Raw genomic sequence first — 25,639 nt, forward strand, 5'->3', positions numbered from 1 at the left:
AATATGATAAGAAATCATTGTTCCTCGTCGTTTTTATAATTTTATTCATTTCCGTTTATTTTCTATCTGTTTCCAATGTTCTCGTGGTGGTTACCAGTTAGACCCACAATGTTTTGGTATAACGTGGAGTGTATAAAATCTTTTTTTTTTATTGATAAAGAACCAATTCTAGTGAGTCATTTTTTTTTTGCAACTTATTTACATTCATTCATGATTCGTGGCGGTTCCACATTGCTTCTCAGCTATCATATTTAAAAATTCTTTCTTGACTAGAATATTTATGGTATATGCGAGTGCATTCAACCTTCTATTGTCTTTATTCATATATTATAAATCAAGTCATTGTCTCATATATTATACATCAATATCGTTCACTTTTATTTAAAATAAATATATAACAAATACCATTTTTTCATCTAATCGCTTAGATGTATAAGTGGAATATAACATATGCGAATAAAAACAAAGCTTTCGAAAAAATAATGCAAAAAAGGCACTTATATAATTTGGAGATTTACATACTTTGTGAAACAGAGAAAAACATGATAACACCTATATAAACTAGTTCACCTACATTACTCTAAAAATTGCTATTGTTTGGTTCCTATAGAACACTTGAATCGGCCTACATTACACCTCTTCTTCCATTGTCGATTTGCACAAGAGGTTTGGCAACAAGTCCCTTGGAAATCGACCTTTGATTTTTCTCAAAGCTTCTCTTTCATCGAAGAGCTCTCTCTTTCTTGCCGAAGAAAACTCCTTCCACCTACAGGGGTCACAATCAACATATTCTCATAGGTCATGTGGTTCTTATAGATTAGTCATAGTCAAACTTAAATTTGAGAATAGGACCTTGACGCCCTCTGATACGGCAAGCAAAGCCCTCCACGCGGCATGTGAATGGGAACAAGCACAACCACCGCAAAGAAGAATCTCTGAAACCTGACCCTATCGCCTGTCTTAAACCTCCCTAATGATACGATTACTTGCAATACGGACCTTCGAAACCTGACCCTATCAACAAGTAGCTGTCTTTCCACCAACTAGCCACATACCTCCATAGTCAAGCTAAATGACTATAACAAAGCATTGAGTGGGAGGCAACTCACTATTAGGTAATTTTAATTGGTTTTCTTAGTTACTAGTATTTACTTTCGTTTTCATTCTTTCAGATTTATTGCAAGACATATCAACCGTGGACGAGACGTCGACATCGATCGACCTACAATCACATACGACGATCGATGCATGCCGATGCACATCGATCGATTCCCACTGCGGTCAGGTTTATGTTCGTAACTTGTTACATTTGTACTTATGATTTATTTCTACCATAACTCCGACTATGTTACACTGGGACATGTAATTTAAGTCTGGGGGGAGGTTTACTGATATAATTTATTCTGATTCTTATAAAAGGATTTTAATAAAATTATGCTTAGCTATGTGAAAGAGACTATGACCTTATTTATACTTGAATGTCTAACCACTCTTTAGCACAATTCTAGATTTACTGATTGCAGATAGTACTAAAGATCCTAAAGTGGATCAACCTGTCAACTATACACACTTGCCTTGATTGTTTGAAGGAACCAAAGCTGACCTCCAACACTAAACTTGACATAATCGCTAGTCTTGGGGCTTGGTATACATGGGATCGGATTCTTCAGACAAGTCTGGAAGGTAACGCCTTATGTAGATTTATTTATCATAATTTTCTCTCTCTATTTCGACCATAGAGTAGTTAGTTAGTTATATGAAACAAAAATCAAAATTTATTGTGTGGGAACCGAAATTCGCACTGTCAATTTCCGTTTAAATAAGGAAACTAGGAAAACCCTAATTTCCCAGAGGACCCGGATATTTGCTAATTACCACACGTCAAGCAATCAGAACACGAGAATAACAACGATAAAGTATAAGAAATCGAAAAAGAGAGCAAAGAAGATCTTATTCTGAATTTGCGTATGAGCGTTTACAACAAGGTATAAGCCTGGGCTCGAGAGCTGTCGGCGAGATTCCTAGTTCTAGCAACCCTAAGACGGCTAAAACTAATTGAGTCGCAGCTCGAAATAACAAAAACGGAAAAATGCCTAAATTGCTCTAAGTGCTAAGTTTGCTCTGAAAAGTTTTTTTTTCTTTTGCTCCTCGCCTAGGAGTCCTTATATACTAGCTCCAAGGTCGGTTTACGCTTTTACTCTTCTGCCCTTAAGCCGTCATAGCATAAAAATGGAGATATTCTATTTTCCCGATCTTCACAATTATCTTCGAAACTTCCGTATTTATCCGCGGAAACTTGACATTTATCCTTCCTTGTGGACCAAGCGTAAACCGTGCTGTAGTTTTACGGGCTTTTGGTAAGAAATCGTAGGATGGGCCCCGAGTCGTGTTTTAGGTCCCTTTGGGCCGTCTTCCGACTCGACACGTTTACTACGAGTTCTTCCGATAAAGAACAAACTTTCCGCGGTTTTTAATTCGCAAAGTTTGATCGATGATTTAGAATAGCAGAAACATAGACTGAGCTTGCTACGGTCTTCGGGAGATAGCATTTGATGGTTTGACGAGAATGCATGGACTGGTGTTGTATCGATGTTTGGAAGAGCCCGGTCGCTACGCAACGACCGAACTTTGGCTCAAGCCCGGTCGCTACGTAGCGACCGAGCTTTGGCTCGAGCTCGGTCGCTACGTAGCGACCGAGCTTTGGCTCGAGCTCGATCGCTACGTAGCGACCGAGCGGGATGAGCGCTCGGTCGCTATGTAGCGACCGAGCTTGGCCGAGCTTGGTCGCTACGTAGCGACCGAGCTTTCCACCAACTAGCCACATACCTCGATAGTCAAGCTAAATGACTATAACAAAGCGTTGAGTGGGAGGCAACCCACTATTAGGTAATTTTAATTGGTTTTCTTAGTTACTAGTACTTACTTTCGTTTTCATTCTTTCAGATTTATTGCAAGACCCAATTAGGATGATTACCAACATATCGACCGTGGACGAGACGTCGACATCGATCGACCTACAATCACATACGACGATCGATGCATGCCGATGCACATCGATCGATTCCCACTGCGGTCAGGTTTATGTTGTAACTTGTTACATTTGTACTTATGATTTATTTCCACCATAACTCCGACTATGTTACACTAGGACATGTAATTTAATTCTGGGGGGAGGTTTACTGATATAATTTATTCTGATTCTTATAAAAGGATTTTAATAAAATTATGCTTAGCTATGTGAAAGGGACTATGACCTTATTTATACTTGAATGTCTAACCACTCTTTAGCACCATTCTAGATTTACTGATTGCAGATAGTACTAAAGATGCTAAAGTGGATCAACCTGTCAACTATACACACTTGCCTTGTTGTTTGAAGGAACCAAAGCTGACCTCCAACACTAAACTTGACATAATCGCTAGTCTTGGGGCTTGGTATACATGAGATCGGATTCTTCAGACAAGTCTGGAAGGTAACGCCTTATGTAGATTTATTTATCACAATTTTCTCTCTCTATTTCGACCATAGAGTAGTTAGTTAGTTATATGAAACAAAAATCAAAATTTATTGCTTTATTAGGACTTAGGATCTAGTTAGGAGGAATCTGAACAGGACTTGGTGGCTAAAACCATTAAGGCTTGCTTCATAAATATTCCAATAAAAGAATTCGAACGGACTTGGAGGCGGCAATCTTCAAGGCTCGCTTCACAAAGAATTCTTGGATATATGTCAAAAAGAAGTGAACATGACTTGGTGGCAACCACCATTAAGTCTTGATTCATGGAAGCCTGTCCATTCTTGGTCACTGATCCTGCAATGAAAATTTTGACTCAAGAGAGAAATTAGAGAGAGAGAAATTAGGAACTACTTTTACCTGCAGTTCCAGATACTTGTCTGAAAATCCTAGCATCTTGTGATCGATACTCCCAAGGTAAAGCATACACTTTTATATTTATGCAAAGAAATGAGGTTAGTAGAGGGGAATGTAAAAAAGATTTGCTGAGTTGTAGACTAGTTGAATTTGGTTGCTAAGTTAGGATATTGCATAATGTGTGTTTGTGATTAGGACATTTTAGATGTGGTTTGCGAAATTGTAGAGGTGATGATTTCTATGTTTTAAATCTGTAAGTCCTTGCTGTTTTCAAACCTCTTTCAGAGAGACGCCTGTTTGTTTTGCTTGAGGACAAGCAAAAGGGTAAGTTTAGGGGAGTTGATATACCATGGATTTAACCCATTTTCACCCATGGTATATAAGTGTTTTACTATCTATATACTATATATTATATCCTATTAGGTATGTTTTCAGGTTCAGAAGTATCTTGGAGTAAAGTGATGATTATGGAGCATTTAGGAGCTTAAAAGAGATTTCATCCGAGCTGACCATCAGAGGTCGATACGAAGAAGAAGAAATCGATCGATGTACATTCTGTACCATCGATTGATGTCGAGATGCGGAGTGCGCGACTTGGTTCCAGCTGACTTTAAACCCAAGACTTCACCAAACTAAAAGATTACCCCTGACGAGTTTTTAACCTAATAGTTATATACTTGCCTAAGTGTTAGGAGGCAAGAGAGACACAAAGTTTTTACCAGAGTTTTAAAGCTTTAGCCACCATTGTATTCTTAGGAGATGTTGGGTATGGGCCAAGCCCTCCCAAAAGGCCCGCAAGACAATTACCCAGATATATGATTACAACAAAGAGGATCGGCTCGTCGACTTGTAAGCTGGCGATCAGCTAGGCTCCAGACTACTTTTAGTCGACGAGATGATTGACTGAACAACATCGGCTCACCGACCTGACACAACGGCCCGATAAGTCGGCCCAATTACTCGAGGAGGCCCATCGAGACAAGACACATTAGGTTAACAAGTGCTCACCTATAAAAGGAGGAGACAAGGCAACAAGGAGGGGATCCGCAAATTACTACACTCACTTTCGGCTAGAATTAGGGTTTTACATCTTACATCTCGCCGACTTGTACGGTCCGACGAACTTGTCTTCGCCGGACTTTTTCCTCTGTTCTCTCCCCTTTTGTAACTCGGTTTCGACTCACTGATCTAATAAAACACGTCTTTGTCTTGACCCACTGACGAGAACTCGTCTCTTCTCTTTACTAGTTTATTGACAGTCTCAGTTTAAACAGTTGGCGCCCACCGTGGGGCAGACAGAGTAGCGTCAGCAAAAGATCATGACTCGACCCGACTCGCCGTCCGACGACGAGTCGCCTGTGACCGAAGGCGCTCCAACAGCAGCGGCCTTCGCAGAAACCATACTCGAGAGGATGGCGCAGCAAGACGCCGCCCAAAAGGCGACGACCGAGCAACTTGCCGCCATCGCTGCCATTCTAGCTCCGTTGGCCGGAGGCTCGGGAGATCCGGCTACAACGGTCCGAAAGCAACTGTTCGACACTTACCGAACAGCCAGTGCCGGAAACCCCGCAAGTACGAGTGCCGTACAGGTCCAAACTCCTGGCGGCGTCGACCTCGTTACCGTCCGGGAACTCGCTGAGCTTAAGCAATCAGTCCTGGACTTGAAAGACCGGATGCTCGAAGGACCTACGTCAGCGCCGCTGATCGAACGTGTCCTCGCCGAAACCCTAAAAACCCCATTTTCCCGGAAGATCACCGACGTACGTTACCGGCCGACCGAGAAAATTCACCTTCCGACTTACGCCGGAAAGGCGGACCCAACCGACCACATCACTGCTTTCAACATCACGATGGGTCGAACCAACTTCTCTGAGGAAGAAAGAGACGCTGGCTACTGTCGTCTCTTCGTGGAAAGTCTTCAAGGACCAGCTCTCGGATGGTTCACTGGATTGGAGCGCGACTCCATCAACGATTTCCACGATCTGACGACTGCTTTCCTCAAACACTACATCATGTTTACAAGACAAGGAGCAACTCTGTCCGATTTATGGAATCTGTCTCAAGGATCGAGCCAAAGCCTCCGCGACTTCATGGAAAAATTCAAAGCAGTCGCTTCGAAAGTCCAAGTCCCCGACAGCGTTGCCGTCGACGCACTGATGAATACTCTCTACTTCAAGTCCTTGTTTCGCGAGGACCTGTACAGAAATCCAACCACGTCGCTCCAGGACGCAATCGCCAGGTCGAACAACTTCATCCGAATGGAAGAAGATACAGCAGCGATACTTAAGAAACTAAACACGGCAACCAAACCGGCAACTGTCCCCAAAGCTCCCGAGGCACGCCAGGACCCGTCAGCACGCCTCAGGCAGTAAACCTAACCAGCCAAAAAGTTTCGTTTACGTGGTCGAAGACAAAAACGCGTCCCAACAGCCCACTGTCGTTGTACGCGAAAAAGGTTGGAATGTTTGGGAAAACGACGAAAAGCCGCAAACCTCTTCGACACCTCCGGTGTCGAGTCCTGGACCTGCAGAGCCAAACATGTGGTGTAGCTTCCACAAGTCTAAGGCGCACGATACGAAAAACTGCAGGCATTTGTTAGACGCTCTCTTCTCGTCGTACGAAAAAGGAACGTCGAACGTCGAACTCCCCAAGCCTAGGCCAAACGGCGCCAAGAGCTGGAGCAAAAACAAAGAAAAGAAAACTCACAAGAGTCAGGATAAGTCTAGAACTCGGCCGAGGCATACTGAGGATGACAAGCCAGAAGAGCACGGCGAAGATGACAGCGATGCACAAGTCGACGAGGAGCAACCACGTAATCGTCGACGTGTACAAGTTATCCTCGCGCGACCCAGTTCGTCCTCAGATGAAGAAGAGGATAAACAAGTCCACGACTCACGCGAGTATTCAAGCAATCGAACTAACGAGAGCATAGGATCTGAAGGGTCAAACGACTTAAGGAACAAGCTCAGGCGAAAGTCGCAGACATCTGATCGTACATGCGACTCACACAGAGATCTCCGCGCAACCATCGAAAAATCCAAGGCTAGGAAAATCGAGGACTCGAGTGTTCGACCCCGTCTCAGACCACGAGTCATCGATCTTCGTGAAAAGCTCAACTCAAAGTTGGAAGACCTCAGGATCAAGCTCAACTCAAAGTCGGAAGACCTTAGGATCAAGCTCAACCGACCAAACATTCAGACTTACGAAGAAGAATCGAGGAGGTGAGGCCCAAGAATAAGGATGGACGCATATCTGTTGTCGAGGACTCACACGTTGTCGAGGACTCGCCCAACGTCAAAAATTCGCCCGTCGTCGAAGACTCGCCTAGCGACTTGAGGACTCGACTGAGAAATAAACGAGTCGTCGAGTCTAACTTCCTAAACGTAATTATGGGTGGCTTACCTCCGTGCGGCGACCCTGTCCTGTCAGTAAAGGACCATCGACGACAGGCAGTAACCTCGAAGAAATGGCCATCGAAACCTGAGAATGATTCCTCAATCACTTTCTCACCAAACGATGCCATCGGCGTCCATTTACCTCACAACGACCCACTGCTAGTCGAGGTAGGAATAGCGAAGTGTGACGTCGCTAAAGTGTTGATCGATACAGGCAGTTCAGTCGACTTAATCTTTCGAGATACGCTCGATAAGATGGGAGTCGACCTGCGCGACATGAAACCATCATCTCGCTCCCTCACAGGATTCAACGGTGCTTCTGAGACAATGATTGGTACGATCAAACTCCCCGTCTACGCTTACGGAGTTATACGCACAGTTAAATTCTCAGTCATCCGAACGAAAGCTACTTACAACGCGATCCTCGGAACCCCCTGGTTACATTCTGTTAAGGCAGTATCCTCGACATATCATCAATGCGTGAAATTTCCTGGACCAAACGGAGAAGTGCAGACGCTTCGCGGAGATCAACAAGCCGCTCGAGAACTACTCATCGCAACGGTAAGATGCAACAATCAACTCCTCGCATCAACGCGATAGCGAAGCAAATTCAACCGCAGAAAGATGAGATTTTAGAAGTCACCATCGACGACTCTGATAAGAGCAAAGTAGTCCGAGTCGGAGCGTTCCTCAACGATGAGATGCAACGCGCAATCATCGATTTCCTCAAGGAGAACGTCTCAACGTTTGCTTGGGAAACATCGGATATGAAAGGAATAAACCCCGCCATCACGTCCCACGAGTTGAATGTCGATCCAACCATCAAACCCATTCGCCCAAAGAGACGAAAGCTCGGTCACGACCGAAGCAAAGCTGTCAACGAAGAAGTGGAGCGACTCCTCGCAGCTGGCTCAATCACCGAGGTGAGATACCCCGAGTGGCTAGCTAACCCGGTCGTCGTAAAGAAGAAGAACGGAAAGTGGCGCATTTGCGTCGATTTTACCGATTTGAACAGAGCTTGCCCAAAAGACAGTTATCCGCTTCCGCATATCGACAGACTCGTCGAGTCGACTGCCGGGAATGAACTCCTGACTTTCATGGACGCATTTTCTGGTTATAATCAGATCATGATGCATCCAGACGATCAAGAGAAGACAGCGTTCATCACCGATAGAGGGACGTACTGTTACAAAGTAATGCCGTTCGGTCTCAAAAACGCGGGTGCAACTTATCAAAGACTCGTCAATCGAATGTTCGCCGACAAATTAGGGAACACGATGGAAGTCTACATCGACGACATGCTGGTAAAATCACTCCGCGCAACGGACCATCTGGATCATCTTAAAGAATGCTTCAAGACTTTGAACGAATACGGTATGAAACTCAACCCAGCCAAGTGTACCTTCGGCGTCACTTCAGGAGAGTTTTTAGGGTACATCGTCACCAGGCGAGGAATTGAGGCAAATCCTAGGCAGATCTCTGCCATACTTGATCTTCCCAGCCCAAAAACCAGCAGAGAAGTCCAGCGACTCACAGGAAGGATCGCGGCCCTGAATCGTTTCATTTCCAGATCTACGGACAAATGCCTTCCTTTCTACGAGTTGTTGCGAGGAAACAAACGCTTCATCTGGGACGAGAAATGCGAAGAGGCGTTCAAACAACTCAAGGAGTATCTTACAACTCCTCCCGTATTGTCCAAGCCCGAAACTGGCGACACACTCTCACTCTATATCGCCGTATCCTCAACCGCGGTCAACAGCCTCCTCATCCGAGAGGATCGAGGAGAACAGAAGCCTATCTTCTACACGAGCAAGCGCATGACTGATCCAGAGACTCGATATCCCACCCTTGAGAAGATGGCTCTTGTCGTTGTAACATCGGCAAGAAAACTGCGTCCCTACTTTCAGTCGCACACAATCGAAGTGTTGACAAATCAATCAGTCGCAGAATACAAATCAATCCGGACGGTTATCGAAGTGGGCTATCGAACTCAGCGAGCACGACATTGTCTTCAAGAATCGAACAGCTGCAAAATATCAAGTCCTCGCAGACTTTCTCATTGAACTCGCACCAGAGCTCGAGCAAGATCTAATCCTCCCGAGTCAAAATTGGATACTCCACGTCGACGGGTCGTCGACAAACAAAGGATCAGGAGCAGGAGTACAGCTGCAATCCCCGACAGGAGAACTGATCAGACAGTCGTTCAGCTTCGGCTTCGCCGCTTCAAACAACGAAGCAGAGTATGAGTCGTTGATCGCAGGACTCCGACTCGCCAAGGCAGTCAAGGCAAAACGCCTCAGCGCATACTGCGATTCGCAACTCGTAACTAGTCAGTTTAGTGGTGACTACGACGCCCGCAACGAACGGATGGACGCATACCTTAATTTCCCAGAGGAGAGAACGTATGCGCTGATGCTCTCGCTGCCTTAGGAAGCAGGTTGCGCGATCAGGTGAAACGTACCATCCCTATCCACAAGATCGACAAGCCAAGCATCGATCTGACTCCCATCGAGACCGCCATCGTAGCACCGATAACCGAAGCCGTACCCACGAACCAAGTCCTCGAAGAGGTGTCAAACGACACCAATGATTGGAGAACAGAATTTATCGACTATTTGGTCGATGGAAAGCTACCTCCCGAGAAATGGATTGCAAGGCGACTCAAGACGCGGAGTGCTCATTATGTCGTCCTCGACGGAGAGCTCCACCGATGGACCGCAACCAAGGTACTTCTGAAGTGCATCAATGGCGAGGAGACGCATTTAGTCATGGCTGAAACGCACGAAGGCGCTGCAGGAAATCATTCTGGAGGTCGAGCACTTGCTTTAAAAGTAAAGAGTCTCGGTTTCTACTGGCCAACGATGAACGCAGACTGCGAAGCTTACGCCCAGCGATGTGACCAGTGCCAGCGACACGCCTCGACGATCCACTCCCCGATACAGTTGCTGCGAACAATGACAGCTCCTTACCCTTTCATGCGATGGGGAATGGACATAATCGGCCCGATGCCGAGCTCTCGACAGAAACGCTTCGTCCTAGTCTTGACAGATTACTTCACGAAGTGGATTGAGGCAGAAGCTTTCGCGAGCATTACAGAGAAGGAAGTCCAACGATTTGTGTGGAAGAACATCATCTGTCGCCATGGCCTACCTTACGAGATAGTGACTGACAACGGCTCTCAATTCATATCAAATAAATTTCGAGAGTTCTGCGAGAGATGGAGAATCCGATTCAACACGTCAAGTCCGTGATACCCCCAGAGCAACGGCCAAGCCGAGGCGACCAACAAAATCATAATTGACGGTTTGAAAAAACGCCTCAATCTCAAAAAAGGATGTTGGGCAGACGAGCTCGACGGTGTCCTCTGGTCACATAGAACGACTCCTCGAGGAGCAACGAAATCAACTCCTTTCTCGATGGCACACGGAGTCGAAGCCATGGCTCCCGCCGAAGTCAACGTAACCAGTCTTCGAAGGTCGAGGATGCCACCAAACGTCGAGCTCAACAGCAGTATGCTCTTCGATGCCTTGGACGCTATAGAAGAACGCCGCGACCAAGCACTACTCCGCATCCAGAACTATCAGCATCAGATCGAAGGTTACTACAACAAGAAGGTCAAGTCTCGACCTCTCTAACTGGGCGACATAGTACTACGCAAAGTGTTCGAAAACACCAAGGAGCTAAACGCAGGCAAGCTCGGAACTAATTGGGAAGGGCCGTACAAAATTTCTCAAGTCATTAAACCAGGAGTCTACCGACTCGAGACGTCGATCGGCGAACCCGTTCCCAGAGCATGGAACTCAATGCACCTCCGACGATACTACTCTTAGGCACAAGCCAGAAGATCGAACACTCAAGGAGTCCTGTCTCAACAAACGAGTGAATGACACCCTTGTCACTTTCACTCAAAAAAAATAAAAAATAAAAAAAAACAAAACAAAACAAGTGAATGCGCATCCACTGCCACTTTCACTAACCAAAACGAACTACGAATGGCTTGATCCTCTCCTAGAGGTACGTAGGCAGCCCTTTACCGGGTCCAGCTATAACAAAAACAATCTCCCAACAAGTAGGAGCGCGAATTGTTTAAAGCGATGCTTACGCACGAGCACGACCTTGTCTCTCGGACAAACGTACTAGCACTCGCACCCACTAACGGGCATGTCCTGATCAGACACGTGCTCGAGGGATTCTTCGGTCGTATCGCGGTCCCGACCCGTGCGATCGAGACGACAACTTTCAGTCATCTTATAATCCTCTAAAGCCGGGATTTGCCAACCTAATATTTCTTTTTTGGATTACTTAAAGATCGATTAGAAAACCGTTGTTGCTCGAAAATATAAACGATTGTCTTCGAAACTCGAAAACTTGTGTTGATTATCGAGGACTCGAACTGACGGCATGATGTGTAAAAATTTGATAAAACCAAGTCATCGACTTTCCGGTTTAATTCAAGGCATCGACCAGATTGCCAAACCAAATCGTTTAAATCCAACATTTAAAATAGATTTCAGTGACTCGTCGAAGGCTAACTCGCATCCTCGAGTCCACGAAACTATATCTCTATGACTAAGGCAAATTCTGTTTCAGAAATAACTTCTAAGGAGAGCAAACTTACTGAAAGTCTGAAACAACAGATAGCCGCAAAAGCAAATAAATCCAGATATTACATCAACAAAAGCCTCCAAGGGCCAAAAACCAAAAGTCTAAAAGAAACAACAACAACATATTAAGCTAGTCTTCGGCACGGTTGGAGCCCCCCTCGACGACCTGAGCAGTCACATCCGCTGGAAGAACTGGCAGATCATCAGTTCTGTCGACTGCTCCCTCTTCATTTTGCGGGTTACCAACTAAACCGGGTTCAGTCTCCTCCAGGTGTTCGCCACCCTCTTCTTCAGTCGAAGAGTCTGAGAGTTCGAGAAGATTAACGGGCTCTGTCCTCGTCTCGGCACCAGTCCCAAGAGCCGGGACCAACGGATCTTCATTCACAACGAGGTCGGTGGAGAGCGCAGTCGGATCCAAAGCAGATGCAACGGTTGTATCCTCGAGCCTTGCAACCTCACCAACGGACCTACCTTCTTGAAAGGACGGCTCCCCGAGCTCTCTTCCAGATGGTTCTACAGATTCTTCATTCACATGATCTCCTTGAGAACTACTAGGAGTTTGAAGGAAAGCAGCGGTCCCAGCATCAATCAAGCCCGCGTTCGATCCATATGGGTCGATCGCCGCCCATACATTCTCGTTTAGGAAAGGGGATCGAAGATGAAGTGGAGAAAGACAAAGAAGCTCCTCGGGGATCCCTCCGACGGCTAGGAGTTCAGCCGCAGCCTCATGCTCCTTCTCTTGTTCAGCGAACAAGTCAATCATCTCTTGCGGAATGTCGGTCCCGCTCTCCTTGAGCGCTTCGAGGCATTTCTTTGTCCCGAAAGCTTGGCTCTGCAAGGATCTGACCACTTCGTACTCACTACGACGCTTCTCGAGATCTCGAATTTGGGAGAAACGCTTGTTGCTCTTAGCAATCATGGCCGTTTGTACACGGAACCGCTCTTGAGTAACCTCATAACCTCGAGTGTCCCTCAACCTGTTGACCTCTTTCAAGTGTCTCAGAGCGGTGGACACCATCTTCTCTTCCATGGCTGCCTTCTCTCTTAACCAAGCCTTCTTCTCTTCTTCGAGTCCTCGTACCTTTGTACCTGCAGCTTCAAATTTGTCCTTCAACTCCCCGAGTTTCTCCAGGAAATGAGCCTTCTGAGCCTTCTTCCTCTCAATCAATTGAGCTCGTTCCTCTGCGACCTTATTAATTGTCGCCTTAAACTCCTTCGCCTTGCGGTCATGAGCTACATCCTTCGCTCGAGCGAGCTTGTCGGCTTGCTTTAACTTGGACGTGACCTCCTTGAGGGCTGAGTCGTACAACTCGACGATGTAGTTCATGCTCCCGTCGCTCTGCATGAACGAAAGAGAAGATCAGAACCAGGAACATAAAAGAGAGAAAACGAGGAGAATAATTCTTACCAGAATTTTAGTCCTCGCTGCGTCGACATACGCATCCTTGAAGATAAGATCCTTGACAGCGGGCAGGTCCTTGCGACCACCCTTAATTTGTCGAACAAGCTCAGCGCAATCGGTCGGGACGAAGGAAAGAGGAGTTTCACCGACGTACTTGAATTCCACGCGGTCATGAAATTTGACCCGACGATCCTCAGAGGCCGAACCGCCCTCGACAAGAGTCTGAGGTGCAGATGGAGGAATCTTCGCAGCAGAAGCAGACGTGACCGGAGTAGACGATTCGTGACTGCGGCCAGTCTTCTTCCTCTTCAGAGAGACGGACGGGGAGTTATCCGAATCAACGACTCCCCGAGCTGCAGCATCAGGAGAAGAACCTTTTTCGATAACGACCTCACGATTCTCGGTGCCTTCAGCAGGCTCCGACTGTTCCTCAACAGATCTCTTCTTCTTCCTCTCATTTTTCTTCTTCTTCTTCGGAGGACCATCAGATTCGGTCCTCGCTTGAGAAGCAGCCGATGCAGAGGAGCCAGGAGCAGACCTCTTCTTTTTGCCACCAGTCACTGATGGTTCGGCAGTCTCTCGTTCAGATATCAACGCGAGATCCTCCCTCGAAGAGTCGACGTTGGCCGGGCCTGTAGACGGTCCCGGGGAAACCACGAGAGGAATTGGAGTGAGAGGAACTGCTCCACGAGGAGTCTTTTCGCGAGGAGTCTCTTCGCGAGGAGTCGTCTCACTAGGAGTTGTCTCGCTAGGAGTCGCAGAAGATGCCTTTTTCGCCCCGCTCAGCTTTTTCTTGATTAGCGCACTCAAGTCTGGAAGTTCTTTCATTTCCCTCGCTGCGTTGATGATCTTTTGCTCAGCGCTACTGAATATCGAAAACCGCCGCTTGTTACCGGTAATCAAAGGTAACAGATCAGACCTCCAATCCTCTGAAAAAGATCAACAAGTCGGAATTAGCACGAATTGGAAGAAATATGTGATCACAAGAGGAAACTTACTCCTCGAGATTCTGTCAAGCACTCGTCGAATCCTCTCGATGGTGATATCCTTCCAGCTTACTTGGACGCGCGAAACTACTGCACGAGCATCAGAGACGAAATCTTCCGGATAAGAGGCCATGTCTGGGTGATCAACTGCGAACAAACAAAAACTCATCAGAAAACAAGAAAAAAGACAGTCGATGAGCTGACAACAGCGTTCTACCAAGTTCACGATTCCACAAAAAACGAAAGGAATCGTCGGGCGGCTCCTCGAAAGCAAAACCATCAGACTTGATGTAAAAGTAGAAATGCTGCCAGTGCGCCGTCCTACTCGGATGGTCGACGATCACGTTGTAGTTGGGCCTCATCTGGATCGAGAATAAACCACCGCCCATAGACTTCGTATAGGTCAACTCCTCGAGTGTCCGAACACTCATCGAAACGTCGATCTCCGCCGCAGTCACCATCAACGCCACTGAGGTACGGAACGCGCCGTTAAAAAATTGACTTATTGATGCGTCACGACGTCTCACATAAGACGTAACGAGTCGACCGAGTCTCCCACTGAGGTACGGAACGCGCCGTTAAAAAATTGACTTATTGACTTATTGGTCTCGTCCTGAAAGAACGACTCATTGACGCATTGAAATCCCATGGGAGGGGACCACGGCCTCTGAGATTTAGTTGGGATCAAAAAGGTCACCCCGGTTCCCCCACATTCTCTCAATAAAGCTTTCACGCTGCTAGGAGTCGACCGAGTCTCCTCGATATTCTCCCAGGATTGTCCCTCTACGACAGAGGGACGCATCTGCTCCGCCGCCAAAGCTGGAAGGTCCTCGAAGATTCCCCCCGGATGGTAACAACACGGAACGAAATCGGGGAGGGAAGTCTCTCCGACATCAGCTCCACCCTGACCGTCTCTCGAAACTAATGTTACGTTTTCTCTCTCCTCGTGGAGCTGTCGCGCCGAATCAGCAACGAGGACTCGCTGGGGCGTGTCCATATTCTCCGTGTCCATCATGGCTTCACGATGAATCGTCTCAAAATCGGGCGAGGAATTCGACTCGACGACACGTGCAGGACTCGATTCGGTCGCATTCACCGCGGCCTTCCCTTTCTGGGCCCTAGAAAGTTTACCTCTACCGCCCGACGACATTCTCAGATCTAAGACTACAAAGTTAGAGAGAGAAGCGGAGAGTTAGAGAGAGAAAGTACCTGAGCCGGATGAAGAGTGGAGAAAATGAGAAGGAATAGGGGTATTTATAGAGAGAGGAGCGCATCACACCCCGAGGCGTCATTATTAGACCTAGATGGGCCTAGAGTCGGCCAATTAAGGCGCGTGGAGCTCACCAAACGTCGCGACTTTTCAGCTTCTCGAGGAGAACCAAAATCGGTTCAAATCAAAACCGGAACTAACCACCGGTTTAAATAAAAAAAAATCATCATCATCGTCATCGTCATCAAAATCAAATCAGTCGGATCCTCGAGCGCGAGCATACGAAGTCCACTGCACAGTCAAGGAGTCGAGTGGACAGTCGAGGAGTCGATTGAAATCACAGATTTGGGATAATTGTCTCACAAACCCTACTATCAAATTCGCTGAGTCGGCTACGCTACTCATCAGCGAACTGGGGGGACTTACTGTTGGGTATGGGCCAAGCCCTCCCAAAAGGCCCGCAAGACAATTACCCAGATATATGATTACAACAAAGAGGATCGGCTCGTCGACTTGTAAGCTGGCGATCAGCTCGGCTCCAGACTACTTTTAGTCGACGAGATGATTGACTGAACAACATCGGCTCGCCGACCTGACACAACGGCCCGATAAGTCGGCCCAATTACTCGAGGACGCCCATCGAGACAAGACACATTAGGTTAACAAGTGCTCACCTATAAAAGGAGGAGACAAGGCAACAAGGAGGGGATCCGCAAATTACTACACTCACTTTCGGCTAGAATTAGGGTTTTACATCTTACATCTCGCCGACTTGTACGGTCCGACGAACTTGTCTTCGCCGGACTTTTTCCTCTGTTCTCTCCCCTTTTGTAACTCGGTTTCGACTCACTGATCTAATAAAACACGTCTTTGTCTTGACCCACCGACGAGAACTCGTCTCTTCTCTTTACTAGTTTATTGACAGTCTCAGTTTAAACAGGAGAGAAAATCATAGAGAGATTTATGATTGGAACTCCATTGATTCATCTGTTCTATTCTATGCAGTTTTTATCTATATTTTGTGTTATGAATTGCTTAGCTATGTCTAAGTAGTTTACTTGTTAGATTCAAGGTTCCAATAGGTTAGAGGGATTAGCCCCAACGATAGATTTGCTAAGTTTTGGTATTCATTGATAGATTGTTCTTATTGCTTGTTTTAGCCTTGCTAACTAGAACATGAACCTAGGAATTTGCATGAGTCAAGCATCCTTGACCATCATGTCCTGAATCTAGTCTATCACACTAGGACTGCTAGAAAAAGGCTAACCGCTGATCTAGGAACCCAGTGAGAATTATCAACCTGCGCCTAGAGCTTAGCTAGAAGCATCGATCGATATTGTCTTTTGACAATCGATCGACATTGCGAAAGGTGTATCGATCGATATCCCTATAGGATCATCGATCGACACTTTCTTGTGATCAAAAGACTAACCGTTGAGATCCAAGATCTAGTTAGTTAACCAGTGAAAAATTGCCATTGTTGATCACTGTGATTAAGGAGTTGAGCTCTAATATATCATGCATGCAACTGTTAGGCATCTATAGGATTATAATCTCCAACGTCTGAATAGAAACCATGCGTCTAATACCTTTCCAATAACTTACACCCCCAATCATCTTGTTAGTCGAGCAATAGACTTGCTCAATTAGGATTGCTATTGACTTTTAAACCCATAAAACAACAAACACTTAGAATTAATAATCTTACTAGATTTAATATTTTCCCTAGCTCCTTGTGGATTTGATCCCTAAGTACTACAATTGAACGTCTTATTTGAGAGAGTAATTCACTCCTTAGGGTAATTTGAGTGGTACCAGCAGCCACGAAGGGAAGCACCTGGAACGCCAAGCACAGCCTAGAGGCAGCCAAGCCAAAACGTCTGCTCCTAGGAACAGACGAGATAAGCTTCACAGCCAAGGAGCAGGAGAAAGTCCTCACTCCGCATCACGACGCCCTGGTTATCTCGCTCACTGTAGCGAACTGCCTGGTAAAAAGGTTACTGGTAGATAATGGAAGCTCAGGCAACATCATCTTCCATGCTGCATATATGGATCTGGGGCTAGAGTAAGGCGCTCTAACTCGGAGGATAACCCCCCTTATAGAGTTCAGCGGGGAAGTCAAACAAACCGCTTGGGAGGTAACCATCCCCGTATATGCCGAAGGAGTCAGCATGTCAACCAATTTCCTCGTGGTTGATTGCGATTCATCCAACAACATGATCTTAGGATGGCCCTGGATCCACGGAATGGGGGCCCTCCCCTCGACTCTTCACCAAATGGTGAAATTTCCTACACCCTGGGGCATAAAGGTGATCAGAGGGGATCATGAATATTCTAGTTCCTGCTATCAGACCACTATGAAGGAAAAGACCAAGGTCCTAAAGCAATTACAGAGTAAACCTACGGCTCGTCACACCGAGGAACTAGAGGTAGAGGAAATGGATGAGGTGTCATTAACCGAAGGAGATCAGACCCGACATCTCAAGATCGGCTCCAAGCTAACCGAAGGACTGAGAAGAAGACTGGTAGACTTCCTCAGGTCTAACTCCGACTTCTTCGCTTGGTCCCACGCAGATATGCCTGGGATCGATCCGGAAATCATGATGCACAAGCTGAAGGTGGACCCCCTACATCAACCTGTCAGACAAAAGAGACGGAAGTTTGCCCCCGAGAGAGACGCGATCATCAACGACGATGTCAAGAGCCTCCTCGGCGCGGGGTTCATTCGCGAGGTGCAGTATCCAGAGTGGCTAGCCAACGTCGTCGTGGTCAAGAAAAAGAACGGGAAGTGGAAAGTCTGCATCGATTTCATTGACCTCAACAAGTCCTGTCCAAAGTACCCCTTCCCGTTACCTCATATCGATATGCTGGTGGACGCCACCGCGGGGCACCAGCTGATGAGCTTTATTGACGCGTTCTCCGGCTACAATCAGATACTTATGCAACCGGAAGACGAGGAGAAAACATCCTTCATGACGTCCAGAGGGATCTACTGCTACAAGGTCATGCCATTCGGCTTAAAAAACGCAAGCTCGACCTATCAAAGAATGGTCAACATGATGTTCGCGGACCAAATCGGGAGAACCATGGAGGTCTACATCGACGACATGCTGGTCAAATCCCTGCAAGCAGAAGATCACATATCTCACCTGCAACATCAATCGACAGAGTCTACTCATCATAAGTCGATACCCACCCTCATCTAGCAAAACGATCTTGTGCATCGATCGATACGAAACCTGTAACATCGATCGATATTACAGCCGCCGCCTTCGAAAAGGAAAAGGGAATATTCCAATTCCAAGTAGGTTTACCAATACTAAGGAGTTTTGCACCCCAGATTACTTCTCACAACACAGAAGCAGAAAAGATAAATGCTCCTACAAATCGATCAGAAGAAACATCCAGAAAGAACATTCAATCCAGAAACCCTAATTCTCTATTTACTAAAAAGAATATGAGCATTGATTATGATTTTATAACTCCTGATGAATTTGGTATTTTCAAGGACTCAAATGACCATGCAAGAGCTATGGATGGAAGGATTCTACAAGTATCCAGAGAGGACATAACAGATATTCTTCAAGTGGCAAATGGACCAGACAACCTGTTTATGCAGCAACGCTGCATTCCAAACAACAATCTAGCTGTTCCAGACGAATATCCAAGGGCCAACACAACAGAAATTGGTTCACACCAATCCTGCAGACCTGTTGGCTAAGCATCGATCGACAAGGTTGCTTCTACATCGTTCGACAGGGTAACACCAACGTCGCTCGATACGGCACCTTCACCATCGATCGACAGACGTTACGAATTTGGACATCGCGCTTATGATATACCTTGGATTTGACCCATTTTTATCCATGGTATATTAGTATTTTACTATATATATATATATATATATATATATCTATGTTTTCTACTCTTCTAGGTATGTTTTCAGGTTCAGGTGCATTTTGGAGTAAAGCTATGACTTTGGAGCATTTTGGAGCTTAAAAGACATTTCACCCGAGCTGACCACTTAGAGGTCGACGAGAGGAAGAATAATCGATCGATGCGCATTAGTGCTGACGATCGATATCAGGAAATGCCTCGACAGATGAAGATTAATATCGATCGATGTACACAAGTACCATCGATCGATGTCGAAACACCAGACGCGACATTTTGGATTCAGCAGACTTATAAACCAAAGCCAAGCCAAATTACCAAAATGCCCTGACGAGTTCTTAACCTAGTAGAATAAATACTGCAAGTGTCTTAACGGCAGAGAGATCCTTTTCTTTCTAGACCTAATTTTGTTACAAGTTTCATTTGGAGAGAAGAGCACTTGTGATTGGAACTCCTTGTTTCATTTTTTTATCATCTATTCTATGAGTTTCTATTTATCTATTGATATGAATTGCTTTGCTATGTTTGAGTAGTTCAACTGTTAGATCCAGGGTTCAGATAGGTTTGTTGGATTAGCCCCAAACTATAGATCTGCCTTGTTGTGATATTCATGATAGATTTGTATTCATTGCTTGTTTTAACCTAGCTAACTAGAACTTGATCATATGATTGCATATTCAAGCACCCTTGTTATCTCATCCTGACATCTATCTATCATATTAGGATTGCTATAGAGGGCTAACCGCCAATTTAGAATCTTAGTAGAGCATTTTCATACTCGCGCATAGGCCTGGATAGAACCCGTCGATCGATGTCCTCAACTGACAATCGATCGATGTTGGCAAAGGTGTATCGGTCGACGTCTTAATAGAATATCGATCGACACTCTCTTGTGTCTGCATCTAACCGGTGAGACACAAGATCTAGTCTGTTAACCAGTGGTACATGCGACAGCTGATCACTGAGTTAAGCGAATGAGCTCTAATATATCATGCATGCAACAGTTAGGCATCTATAGGAATTATAATCTCCAACACCTGAATAATGGCCCTGCATATAATATCATTTCCAACCTAAGTTACATTTATCATTTACTCGCTTGTTACTATTGCTATTTCATTAAAACATTACAACCTTTAGAATTAATAAACACTAGATTTAACTGTTTCCTAGCTCCTTGTGGATTCGATCCCTAAGTACTACATCTGAACCTCTTTTGATGAGAGTAACACTCCTTAGGGTAATTTGAGTGGTATCAAATTTGGCGCCATTGCTAGGGAGCTTAGATCGCCATTAGATTTAGTTTTATTAATTCTTTTTCTTTTCTTTACCCCTTTTTTCTAATAATCTTTCTTTTTCTTGTCTTTTCAGGTGCATGCCCAGCGGTATCAAAAGCAACAAGGAGAAAGACTTGCTGTTCTCAGACAATCCTGCTCAATTGGAACGCACTATCCGTAGAGGTCAACGTTCTGCATCGCTCGACGCAACAACTTCGTCGTCGATCGATACGCACAATCAACCATCGACTGACACCCGACCGTCAACGTCGATCGATCCCAATCGTTCGACAACGATCGATACTACACCGCGTACGTCGATCGATACCGTGTCGTCAAAAATGGTAAACATTATTATTCTAACTCAGGATGAGAACGGAAACCTGTATGACCAGGCCGGTCATCTGCGTAATGCAACAGGTCAGAAAATAGATGCTCAGGGAACTGTAATCCCTGATGCTAATGCTACAGGAGCTGCTCAACCTGTAGATGAGGACGCTCGATCGAAACCACTGGCCGACTACAATCGCCCAGATGAGTACTATTCCAACAGATCAGCTATTCGACTTTCGGAGATCCAGAAACAGAATTTCGAGCTGAAGCCTCAATACTACATTCTCGTGTCGCAGATACCCTACTCTGGGTTACCGCACGAGCATCCTATGGACCATTTGGAACGGTTTGAGGATCTAATTGCTGCCATTCGGATGGAAGGAGTCCCCGAAGATTACCTGATGTGCAATCTCTTCAGATACACGCTGAATGGAGAAGCAATGCACTGGCTTAGGCAGCAACCCACAGGATCTTTAACATCCTCAAGCGACATCAAGAATGCTTTCTTACGAAACTTCTTTTATGAGGCGCGCACTGAAGAACTTCGGAACAAAATTTCTACATTCTCGCAGAAGGCTGGAGAGTCTTTCAAAGATGCATGGATTAGATTTAGGTTCTTCCAGCGAGACTGTCCACACCACGGATTTAATGAAGTGCAGCTGCTAAGCACTTTCTTCCGAGGTCTCGCCTTACAGTATCAAATGGCTCTTGATATGGCGAGTGAAGGAAACTTCACTACTCGGAATCCGTTGGAAGCTGTGAGACTTATCGAAAACCTTGCTATCAACAGCAGCACCAAAAACACTGACTCTGAACGGAAGAAGTCTGTAGCCTCTATCGGGAAGGAACAGATGGAAGAAGTAAGAGCTAAGTTAGATGTGGTGCACGAGCTTCTAAGGAAGAAAGTCTGTTCAGCTGAAGGAGAAGTAGCAAGATACAGAAGGAGAAGAAGATGTGAACTACATCGGAGGTACTGGATTCCAGAAATTTGGAAACCAAAGCGGAAACATAAACTTCTTTGGAAATGGCCAAAGAAGTAACCAAAGTTCACAATTTCAAAAACCCTTCAACAACAGCAAGAGCTACTCGAACTCTTACTACCAAAATCCACCACCCCAGACTAAGGAAAGCAAGATCGAAGAGATGCTTGATCGAGTACTGTTGGGACAACAACAAATCACTATGGATTTCAACGGTAAGATATACTCTACCTACAACAATCTGAACACCAAAATCGAGACCTTAGGGACTCAGGTGAGAAAACTTGAAACCCAAGTAATTCAGACGGGCGAGACTATAAAGAGGCAAGAAGCTTTCGCTAGAGAGGCAGGAGCCGACAAAGGAAAACACCACGTAAATGCCATCATAGATGATGATTTCTGGCAAGTGGTGAGAAATGAAAAGCTTGAGGAAGGAGGATTCGAAATCGAAAGCTCCATGAGTCTCGGCGGATCCCAATGGTGTCGACCGATGTCGATGAACTCGCATCGATCGATAGACCATGATGAAGATCGATGGATAGATTGCTCCAGTCATCGATCGACGTCGTCTGCCAATTCGACTGAATGCAATGCGGTCTGAATTCTAACTCATGAAGAATTCGCAGCTAAGCATCCTCACCCACCCTCCCCTTTCTATGATAAAATCGATCGATCGGTTGAGCCAACCATCGATCGACAGAGTGAGCCCGACGTCGATCGTCACAACATACCTCCCATCGATCGACAGGTACCTCTGACATACCGAGTGGGGTTACCCTCAATCGATAATGATTACATCAATGCACTCAGACCATGACCTAAACCATTAGTGAAACCACCCGAACCAAAACCCAACCCTTTAAATAGTTCACCAGAATTTGATCAAGAAGAACAAGAATCTGAAGGGAGTAGATTAAGGAAAAGAAAGGAGAAGATTCCTAAAAACCTTAAGAGGGAACCTAACGATAAGGAGATGGATGGTTTCACTAAACAAATCCTCAGAATCCCAATCGAAAAACCTTTTGATGAAGCTTACTGCACACACCGGTTGTGGATGTTCTTCAGAGAAACAAAAGTAACTGAGGAGGACATTAGGAGAATGTTTTATCAAGTCAGAGGAAAGATAAAAACATGATCACATTGACGAAGAAGAGTGATCCTGGGAAGTTTGCAATACCATGCGTAGTCAAGGGTGTTGAATTTCCCCATTCAATGTGTGACACAGGAGCATCAGTTAGTATCCTCCCTAGGATCATGGCAGACCAGCTTGGTTTGACCATCGAACCCTCAACAGAATCCTTCACCTTCGTGGATCTTTCAGAGAAACGATCAGGAGGCATCATAAGAGATCTGGAGGTACAGATTGGTAATGCCCTTGTCCCTCTAGATTTTCATGTCTTAGACATCGAGCTTAACTGGAACTCTTCACTTCTGCTTGGAAGATCTTTCCTAGATACAGTAGGAGCTGTATGTGACATGAACAAGAACAAATTGTGTCTAACGCTCATAGACCCAAACATCCACTACGACCCCATCCGACCTAAGAGAACGGTCATTAATTCTGTGGATTATGGGAAAGAACTTGGCTTCATTGGCGCATGCCATTGTGGAGCAGAGTATGAATCGGAGTACAAAACAGAGTACTCAGAATCGATCGACACCCCAACATTTCCATCGATCGATTCCAATGTGTCAATGGTGACCGATGACCACAACAATACGTCACTCGACGTAATACACCCACTTGACCATTTCGCTTCACCAAATCATTGTTACCAACATTTTGCCTTCCAACCTCCAACCAGGAGAGGACATGATGATTATTCTATAGGCAGTTGGGCAGACAGTGGTTTCCATGAAAGTTTTGCAGTTGACACTGTAATTACTTCACCTAATGAGGAACATACCGAGGAATACGATGAGGATTACTGGAAAGAACGTGCAATAGAAATGTCTTTCCAGGATGAAAGACTTGAAACACATAAGTTCACCAACACGTTTCCAACATCGTTCGACGCTGTGCACTCCACATCGGTCGATATCCACCCTCGTCCAGCAAAACAACCGCTCACATCGATCGACACCCACAAAGGAACATCGATCGATATTCGCGCCGCAGCGAAAATCCAGGAGCAGGAGAATATTCCCTACCCAACTAGGTTTATAGATACCAATATAAATCAATTTGCACCTCCGAAACCACCTACACACATCAGAGCAAACACACAAGCAAAAAAGATGAACACTCTTCCTTCTACATCAACAGAAAAATCCATGAAGAGCAATCATCTCAAGAACAAAAGTTCTGCAGAAATTACACTGCCATCGATCGTTGTAACTGTATCTACAACGATCGATACTACTCTAAACCCTAATCTTTCTATTTCTAAATTGAATGATTATCCAAACATTGATTACGCTTTTCTAACACCTGATGAATTTGGTATTTTCAGGGACACAGATGGCAACACACGTGCAATGGATGGAAGGATTTTACTAGTGTCCAGAGAGGACATAGCAGACATCCTTCAAGTAGCCAATGGACCTGACAACCTATTCTCACAGCAACGTGGCACTCCAGACGTCATTCAAACAGATCCTAACAACCACGCAGGAGTCGCCACAACAGAGATCAACCCAGATCTATCACGCCAACCAAAAGGGCAAGCATCGATCGACGGTACAACGGAGACATCGATCGACAGGGTAACACCAACGTCGATCGATATGGATGAACCGACGTCGATCGACAGACGGTATGAATGTGTGAACCGCGCTTTCGACATATATGGAGCCAAAAAGTTCACTTGGAAACAAAGGGACGAATATGGAGTCTACAGAGATGAGCGTGGACACGCACAAGGCGCAGCTGGTGAGATGATACCTGTCACAAAGGACAACATCAGGAAATTACTGGAAAGAGCATCTCTTTTTGAAGAGAGCCACATCTGTCTTCCAGAACATGCCACTTCCTTCACACTCACAAGACTGGCACCAGAACTCTACACCAAAGAAGAAATCGATGAAATGGTGTTTGGTATATGTGGAGCTCAGGAGAAACTGCGAGAGGAGCTCAAAACATTGGTAGAAGATACACATCAGCCTTTGGATAGAGGCTACAATGAGCTTTTCAGATGTATGGCAGAAATGAGGACAGAAATTGAGAGTTTACGTTAGCAACTTGAGAAGGAAGCTACGACCTCAGCATCGATCGACGCACCACGTGCAACATCGATCGACGTCAGTCTTCCTACAGCTCAGATCCCTGCAGAACCGCGCTGTTCAACACAACACAGGGATGAATGGGAAGTCTCATACATCGACACGAGGATAAACGACGTTTACTGCCCTCTCAACAACAATGTGGACTGGCTAAGCACTAAAATCGAGCTACTATAGCAAGATCTGGACACCATTCGCAAGAAGGACCAACATCCAGCCACATCGATCGACATGTGCACCTTCACATCGCTCGACGCCAAAGTCTCAGAAATGAATGAGAGACTGAGGACTTACGAGGATATGCATGACCGTTTTATATCACCAGTCATAACATATTTAAACAAATTGTCTAGTCATATACTTGATGCCCAAAAGGATATTGAGAACATTACTAATCAAAGTTTTCTGCAGGCAAAATCAGCATCGATCGACAGGCTAAGAGGACCCTGGATCGATGGCAAGAA

At 45.6% G+C, this 25,639-nt stretch overlaps 2 protein-coding genes and 1 non-coding gene across 3 annotated transcripts; 2 read left to right on the forward strand and 1 right to left on the reverse strand.

Moving 5' to 3' along the window:
• The first annotated feature begins 5,191 nt into the window (after positions 1 to 5,191).
• LOC106358872 lies at positions 5,192 to 6,244 on the forward strand. The gene has a single exon (XM_013798667.1). It carries the CDS (start codon positions 5,192 to 5,194, stop codon positions 6,242 to 6,244), a length of 1,053 nt encoding a protein of 350 aa, XP_013654121.1.
• A 1,017-nt stretch (positions 6,245 to 7,261) lies between these two features.
• Positions 7,262 to 10,902, forward strand: LOC106358871. The gene is made up of 5 exons (XM_013798666.1): positions 7,262 to 7,828; positions 7,888 to 9,147; positions 9,209 to 9,596; positions 9,698 to 10,510; positions 10,601 to 10,902. Exons 1-5 carry the CDS (start codon positions 7,262 to 7,264, stop codon positions 10,900 to 10,902), a joined length of 3,330 nt encoding a protein of 1,109 aa, XP_013654120.1.
• Positions 10,903 to 21,513: 10,611 nt separating this feature from the next.
• LOC125576761 lies at positions 21,514 to 21,619 on the reverse strand. The gene has a single exon (XR_007315187.1). It is a non-coding gene; the product is annotated as a small nucleolar RNA R71 (small nucleolar RNA).
• Between the last annotated feature and the right edge of the window lie 4,020 nt (positions 21,620 to 25,639).

Source organism: Brassica napus, chromosome A7 (genome assembly GCF_020379485.1).
Source record: "Brassica napus cultivar Da-Ae chromosome A7, Da-Ae, whole genome shotgun sequence".
Lineage (NCBI taxonomy): Eukaryota > Viridiplantae > Streptophyta > Magnoliopsida > Brassicales > Brassicaceae > Brassica > Brassica napus.